General features: G+C 37.4%; 1 protein-coding gene across 20 annotated transcripts in view; it reads right to left on the bottom strand.

The window, feature by feature from the left end:
* Positions 1–8,710, bottom strand: part of kcnt1b (potassium sodium-activated channel subfamily T member 1b) — a 70,146-nt gene that overhangs the window by 43,191 nt on the left and 18,245 nt on the right. For 14 of the 20 annotated variants that reach the window (XM_032515459.1, XM_032515460.1, XM_032515465.1 and 11 more), the window contains one exon: positions 1,726–1,764. The exons of the other annotated variants lie outside the window; for them this stretch is intronic. In XM_032515459.1, the coding sequence (XP_032371350.1) occupies positions 1,726–1,764 (39 nt within the window). The remainder of the gene's footprint in view (positions 1–1,725; positions 1,765–8,710) is intronic. 20 annotated transcript variants of the gene reach the window in all.

The raw sequence follows: 8,710 nt of genomic DNA, 5'->3' as shown, positions 1-8,710 counted from the left end.
ATAATAATAATAATAATAATAATAATAATAACAGTAAATGTTAATTGTTCAACTTGAATAATTGCATTAAACAACTGAATTTGAAATGATTTGTTAGTTTGGAACTAAATTACAATAACATAAAATGAATGTCATATTGAAACACATTCTTAACCCTCACTGACAATTCAACACTATATACTTTCACATTCGGTTCTCACAATTCAAATGTAGTTCCGGTCGTTTATCAGACTACAACTGAATAATGAATTAACTAGCAAATGTACCTCGCGGCCCCTTTTCCTGAGACTACTTCACCGGAAGGGGAAAGTGGGCAGAAGCTCCGGAGAGGGACCTTTAATTAGTGTAGCAACTTTAATTTAGCCAGCCCAAAACCCAGTGCCCAGTGTCAGAGCGGGCTGGTGGGGTCTCTAACCCGTTTAACGGCAGCAATAGCATGGTCGCTGGAAACCTTCTCTTAGATGATGGATTGGAAGCTGGCTGTTTGTGTGCAAATAGCAGTTTGCTATTGTTAGTTTATCAGTTCATGTTGTGTTATGTCTGGTAGTCATTATGACAGGAATGATTAGAATAAGAGCTTGGGTTGTCACTATACTTGAGAGGTAGTGGAGAGTGCACTTGGCTCATGTGAGGTCAGTAATTAGTCCACGTGGGGAAGTGGAGGATGACCACGCCCTAAGCTGGTCAGTGACATGCTGATTGTCCATGTGATGTAAGATGGTGTGTTTAATGTTCAAGGACAGTAGCTATGATCTCAGTAAATTAAAATGGCATCGTGCTTAAAAGAGTCACTGCACTCCCACAAAATATAAAAATTGTCTATAAAAACAGGACCGTGCTCCCGGAACACAGTGGAAAGCCGTGTGTGGAGGCTCAGAAGCCTGGAGAAACGCCCCATCCCGCACGGGCGCCGGTCCGGAGATGAAGGTACACGCTCATTGAGAATGTTGAAGAGCTGGAACAAAAATCATGTTTTCAAATGTCTGACTGTTGCCGTGGAATATCATTCATCCCCACATGAAATACTAATGTGTTCAATAAGGGGTTTGCTTCTAATACTTCACCATTTTTGGCAGAGATACTGGTGACAGTAGTGCCGAGGAAACAGAGAGTTGTAGAGGATTGTGTTTTTACATTCTTTATGATGGCGTTCTCGATGACGTAAGATTCACGATTGACGTGGATGTTTTCAGCACCTATTTTACCCAATATAACCAGCAGATTCTAGTTTGTCTAAAGACGTTCTCATCTCTGTTCACATGATTAATGCTTTAAGCCAAGATCTAACATTGACAACAATGAAAACAGAGTAGAAACTGTTGCATATTCAGTCAGGGGACAGAAAATACACCTGGAATAAGTTGATAAAAACACACAAACTGCCTTTTCACCATTTACTGTGGTGTGATCGAATGTGACAACAATCTGTGTTGAGGTAACTGTTTTCTTTTGAGTTTTTGCCACAAAAAGTGTTGAAAAGGTAGCTATACATAAATGGGTTGCTCTCCGCATTCTGCACCATTACCATAACTTTAATTGCTCACTTTACAGATATTGTGTATTGGTAATATTTCCTCCAAGGCTTCATGTCCACATCCATTCTGTGCAAAATCCAAAGTGAACACTGCTACGTATGTGCTTTTGTGCTTGCTAGTCAGTTCTGTGCACAGTTACTATTGCAGACACAATCCATGCCATGCAACCATGATGCTACCAGGGACTTACTGGGCATTGGTTGAGTCCATACTGTACTCCTCTTGATACCTGGGTGCAACACACATGGACACAGATAGGCATAGGTTTAGTAGAGAGTGAGGTTAAAAAAGCAGGAAAGGGAAGAAAAGAGCAGGAAAAGGATGCCACTCGGGATCCCACTGAAAGTGATTTACATTTACTTGCATCTTGAGTCAGAATACAGCCATTGTATAACCTGTGCCGCAAGAAGGTCCAAGATGGGATCTGCTTCCATGTTAGCTTTTGATGTTCCTTTTGGAATATCGGTAAAAACTAGAACATGTAAAATACTGGTTACATCCAACCCCTCAGCTGCTTCTTACTGCACAGTTGAAGCCTATCGTTAAGACTTTTCCCCCAAGGTTTCATGGAGTCCCCTTCAGACTCCACATACAAGTAAATATAAACATTTACAGTGGTAATTGACTGCATCTGAGCTCGAAACATTAATTCACAAAGCACATGCAAGGCAAACACTAAACATCAAATTAATCAAAAACTATGCTTTAGCTGACTAAAGAACAGATGGGACACGTAATGCAAACCACAGGGAATCAGTGGACACACCCTCGTGGTCAATCTCATCGGTTAAGATGACCATGGAGAAAAGGGAGATGTGTAACACTGAGGGAACTGACAGACAGAGAGACATACCCAGATATTAATTTTAATGACCAACACATGGGCAATTGTAACGGACAAGGGGTCAAAGGTTAATTTGTACAGTATTTTATATAGTTCTTAATAGTGCACACATTCATTTCAAATAATCAAAATTGCAAATAAAATCAACAAGTCAAATGTCTGCTGTAACAGAAAACAAAGTTCCTCTTACAGAAATATATATAAAGCATTGAATAAGATACATGAGAGGAATAGACAGAGCTCTGGTACAACTGTTTTGTTGTTTTGTGCATTATCCTTCAGAAAATGTCTCATATCTTACTATATATTGTAAATATTCAACCCTGATACAGGTTATTGGATGATACATTTAGACAAGTATCACAGCCCATTTGATTGCAAATATCTTATGGCATTCATATACTATGGGTTGGTTTGTCTTTGACATTCATTAGAATGATATACCCAAATTGAAAATGCCTTTGACAGGGTTTTATAATTAGTTGCTATTAGGTTTAGGTCTGGGATTATTAAAACTAAACTAAATCATTGAGATTGAGCTACATTATATGATTGACTAGTAGATTCAACTTTCACTCTATTTTAATTAAACAATTCTGTATATACTGCATGAGCAAGACCATACAAATGTCCCAAATTAACTTAAAACAAATTCAATTGCATTTACTGTATAGCTAATTAGTTTGAATCCATTTCAGAAATATTATCTGCATAACCCCCTACAGTTCAGTTGGTCTTTTGTGTAATAAGTGAAACATATTACTGGGTGCATTGAGCCCTTTACCCTTTCATGTAACCTGTAGTAATATCTACCTAAAGCAGCTGTGGCTCAGTGGTAGAGTGGTCGCTTGCCAATTGGAAGGTTGGTGCTTTGAAAAATATAAGAACAGTCCATTTACAAGCTTAGAAACACAGTAAACTGAATTATTGAATTGAGTTAGTATTATGTTTGAGGGTTGTTCTGTTGTTGCAGTTCAAAAATATGTGTAAGTATACTGTCTAGTGAGAAAGATGCTTCAAGGTCCAGTCCAAAATGTGTCTAAAAATATAAATTTCAGCAGAGGTGGATGGATAAAAATATAATGTAGGTTGATATCCCTTTGAAGGGCAACAATCCCTTTGTAAATGATAAAAGCTTGTCTGCTGGTCAAAAGTGTAGGAGTAAAGCTGAAGGAATTGGTGTGTTGTGAAAAGGTCTAATTTGGGAGTTCAGGCTGTTTAGCTGAAGAATGTAATCACAAAACAAGAAACGTCATCGTCCCATTTACGCCTTTCTACAAAGACTAATGGAGTGTTCATTATATCCAGAAAGTAGTTACAAGAGAGGACCTCAACCATTCCAGTAATCCATTTAGAACTATTTGCCAACTCAACAACAGAGTACAGCCGATTATTACGGTCCCAAGGCAGCAATGACATCATCAGCTGTGGGATACCACTACAGTTTAATGGCTTTTAGTGGAATTTTGACAAAAGATTAACGAGTAACTTCCTAGTAATGCGACCACTGAAGTTAAGAGGGTTTCAAAAATGCTCAATGTTAGCAAACTAATTATTACCTGAAGTGTGTCATTCATTGTCTCTGTAAGTGAACTTAAACTGATTGAAAATAATGTCCATGTAGGTTTTAGTTATCAAATTGCATGACAGAGTTTCACATGTTTAAAAGCCAGCTTCAATTAAAAATGTTTTTATTCTAGACTTGTAGTGCATAAAAAAGAGAGAGATAAAAGGGACAAAAAAGATGGATTGCCAGCAGAGGTCAACTGCTTAGGAAATGTAACAAAGTATATGTTAGAGCACCATTTATTTTCCAGCTATTTGACTGGTAAAACCTACTGTACAGAAGACTGCTCTACCAGTGTAATTTTCTAAGTACCAGCTGCCTCTTAGTTAAACTTAGTTCAGAAGTGAAAAAGCTTTTCATTGATACTGCACATAAGAAGAACAAGCAAGAACAAAGAACAAGACCAACCCCTCTGCTTTGATCTCACTGTCTATTTGCTCCTATTATAACACCATAATGAGCAATAAATATGCTATCTTGCTGTTAAGAGCTTTAGTACTGTAGAAGCTAAGATAAACAGAGGCTCCTTTTGCCTCCATTAGCTTACAACTGATATACTGTACTTAACAAACTGACTCTATTCAGTCCTCTGTTTCTTCACAAAAAATCAAATACATTAAAAAGAAATCATAATATTCACGCAGCTAACATCATAATGCCCTTCACATTTTACTCAATTATGATAAAATACATACAATGAAAATGCAAATAGATCCTCACTTCTTTGCAGCAGATCTGGAATCACAAACATGAGCTGAGCACGTGAGACGACAAGTGCGAAATGACCAGCAGTTTCAAAGTATGCATCCACTGAGAACTGCCTCAAGGACTGACAGATGTAAAGGGGGAGGGGGTAGCAAACATACACCATCTCTGCAGCAATTTCAAGGGCAAATGGGATTTGTAGTTTTCAATCTGTTTACCTGCCCTAGGAAGCTTGCCAACATTTTATATACTACAGTTCCCATACTGTTCATCATATCACAGAGACAGCTCAAGTTCTCCACTCCAAAATTATGACTAGACGGTTCAAGTAACTTAAGAAGGAAATCTAACTGCAGGATGCCTATCACATCCAATGGGAACAAGACTTTAATAAAAAAGAGCCTGACCTGCAGCTTAATTATCTGACTATACCTTAATTATTTTTTTTTATAACCTTTTTCCTGTAATATCATTCTCACAAACTATGCCCGTTTACCATTGACTGTCCAGCAGGTGTCCATTGAAACCTTATAATAGAACACTTCACACACTAAACCCCAGTTCAGCAGGTTTATTAAAATGCAGGTAACCATAGCAACAGTACCCTTGTAATGTCCCTAACTACAGATGTACTGTATTAGATTAATAGTTTTGTGGCTAAACTGTACTTTTTATATGTGCCGTTATTTATCATGTAGGTCTTTTAAAGGATTCAAGGGGCAAGCATAGCAACCAAAGCCCTCATTATTTTCAAGCTAAGAACTTGTCGGACTGCTGAGAGATTTCGTCCTTAAGGAACCATGATAATGGACAACATGTAAATTACCCCAAGGACCACATTAAAACCCCTAATTAAACCCTGGGTACTCATAATGAGAGCGTAATTGTGCCGTGAAAGCAGGGTGCTATAAATAAACAAAGACAAAAAGGGTGGAAGAAACATACTTCAGCAGTCTGCGCAACAAAGAATGCTGTACAATTATTTATAAAACACAGTACATTTGGGCAGCAGTGGAGTCGCAAAGAATAGGAAGTTATCAGCTGGATAAAAAATCAAGGCCAGCATGCAACTATAAAGACAATATAATAATTGAGAATGAAAACAAGCAGAGGACATGAGGTTTTCAAAAATTGATTAGATTGATACAGAATAAGGGAAGGACTAGATACTATAGGCATGAGGCTTCTTCCTACTTCTTTTCTGACAAGAATTGTTAATTTATGTTGTGTTATGTAGAATTGTTACGTCTATCGTTTTATATATATAAAAATTGAATTGAAATTACTGTATAATTTTACCAATAGAACTTTTGCATCATAGTGTCTGCATGGGGCAATAAAAGAGTGTAAGTGAGTAGAGGAAAAGTGGACCTAAAGACAGAAGTAGTCATTGGCGCTCAGAAGAATGCACAATCCAACTGAGTCAAGGGGTTTTAGAAAATCTGTCTGGAAGCTAAATTTACAAAGACAGAAACGTATTCAAAAATTGTCTTTGAGGTATAATATATTGTTTTTAGTGGACTCCAGTTACGGTTCCCATATATGCACAGTTCAATTGCTGTTCAGCAGGTTTATTAAAATGCAGGTGACCATAGCAACAGTACCCTTGTAATGTCACTAACTACAAATGTACTGTATTAGATTAATAGTTTTGTGGCTATCCTGAACTTTTTATATGTGCTGTTATTTGTCATGCAGGTCTTTTAAAGGATTCAAGGGGCAAGCATAGCAACCGAACCACTCATTATTTTAACTCTAACTTCATACTGATGAACATTAAAAAAAAAGATTATAGATTAAAGTTACCAGTTATAATGTGACAACAAATGTCCTTAAATATGACCATTTCCCTGAGGAGAAATTACAGACATTCTCTTGATTATTCCTAAAAACCTAAACAAATCCATTCTATTGCTTTAGCTAGTGGCTCCCTGTCTAACGCACATATCATGTACCCATTATAGCTTGGCTTCATATCCTGCAGATGACCTTTGCTGCATGATTTCATGTCAATTAAGGAAACATGCATCAAAAGAAAAAAGGAATTAATTAATTCATCAATCCGTCAAAGTGTCAGACAACATGAATGGCAAATATCAAAGTCTACCGTGTAGCTTTGATATTGAGGAGGCGTAAAATAAATAAATTTGATAAATAATAATAAATAAAAATAAATCAAAACTTGATAAAAAGCGGAAGTGCTTTCAACTGACGTAATCTCTGCAGAAGGATTGTGTTAAAGCATACTGCATATCAGTCAATCAAAAGTCCTGCTTTTTATCAAGTTACTCTGTCGGCCTACAGTATATCCAGTAAAATATGCAAATCATCCAGTGTAATATACTGGTGAAGCCTTAATGGGAATATGACTAACAGCTTCCACTGAGCTCTGAAGATACTTGCACACCAACAGACCAAAACAATTGCCCATTTTACAAAAAACAATGTGGTGACAAAACTGGATGAAACCAAAATGAATTTGCATAAGTCTATTTGTTTTGAACACATCCTGTGTTTAAAAGATGGACAAGCCCTCTGTTATTGAATATCCTCCAAGTCTCCTTTAGTCTCTTTACTCCCTACAGTATTTATATGTCAATACAATCGTAAATACAAATAACAAGGGGATGCCCAGGTGCTGTAAATTATGCAAAAATGAAGAAATTCTTTATAAACTGTGTTGTTCAATGGACCAGATTATTGATTCTCTCACTCCTCCCTCCACATCCTCTCATTCTAGAGGCTGCGGGACACAAATCCCACAGTGATCATATTTCACAACCTATAAAGCTCTCCGATAACTGACAACATCCTGTCAGGGGTCATCCAGTTGTCTGTGTGGAAATAAATTAACAAGTTTTGTCATTTCTAAAAGACTAAAGTACTGGACAGCAGGACAATCAAAGGCAAACACTTATCCATTCACTTAGGGAATCGTTGCCAAGAGTGGAAACCTAACCAGACTTAATGGTTGACAGTGGTCCAAGTCTTGTTGCCCAGGGCAACTGATGCAATATGTTTTACAGCCTCAGCCATTTGCAGATATTGTGTATTAGATCCCCATACAAACAGTCTGGCATTGCAATGTAGCCACTTGTCAATATTGCTCAACTCCTCGAAACTGATTGGCAGCCAATTGTTTCTTCTTTCAGCCTGTTTAGAGCAGTTGTCTGCTGGCTCACTGGCTTTTGTAGGACTAAGACTTTGATCGCTCTGACAGATCTGCAATCATCACTACAATCACCTACAATACACCAGCAACACCACCAGCTTCATCATCTCCATCTGCACATAACTTCAACCATTGCTTCATGTCACTGCAGTCAGCTTCTTCATTATCACTTTCATTAGCGTCAGTATCCTCCCATTTCCATAATCCTTGTCTAAACGCTAGTTTTTGATTGCATGGATGGTCAGCTGCCCCCTGTCTTCATCATCACTGTGATCACATCCATCATTGCCATGTCTGGTAGGATTTAGTGTTTTGTTACCTGCTCTATTATTATGCTCACCACATACATTCTACACACTCATCTATACATCCTTCCAGTTGACAGGTGATAATAGCCAACAGAAGCCAGATTGTTCTGTAATCTAAACGCTCAAACCTACATTCAATCATTAGCCTTGACATAACTATCAAGTAGTACAGGCAACTTAATAATATCTGTACTGCAGTCCTCATCCAGCTGAACATCCACAGTATTTGCAATTATTGTGTTATGAAAACACAGAAGAGATCATTTTGAGCTGTGCTGTCATCTCAAACCTGTGATAATTAGAATCAAAAACAGCAAAAAGTTTGAACAAGGATGAACAACACTTGAAAAGTACCAACTTTTGCATACTTAAAAAAGGTGCTGGAGAGTTGAAATTGGGTGAAATCACTTAATGGCAAAAGTGCAAAAGATTTGTTAAAATTGTGGAATGAACTTCACCACTATACACTGCATTACTTAATTTCTAAAATGAAAATAAATATAAAAGGTTGTCCTCAATAAGTGTCATCTCAAGCCTTAAGTATTCCTTAACATATATTTAAGGTCAATTCATCTGCTT

Source organism: Etheostoma spectabile, chromosome 5 (genome assembly GCF_008692095.1).
Source record: "Etheostoma spectabile isolate EspeVRDwgs_2016 chromosome 5, UIUC_Espe_1.0, whole genome shotgun sequence".
In the NCBI taxonomy this organism is placed as follows: domain Eukaryota; kingdom Metazoa; phylum Chordata; class Actinopteri; order Perciformes; family Percidae; genus Etheostoma; species Etheostoma spectabile.
This window is presented reverse-complemented; position numbering and strand designations above follow the sequence as displayed.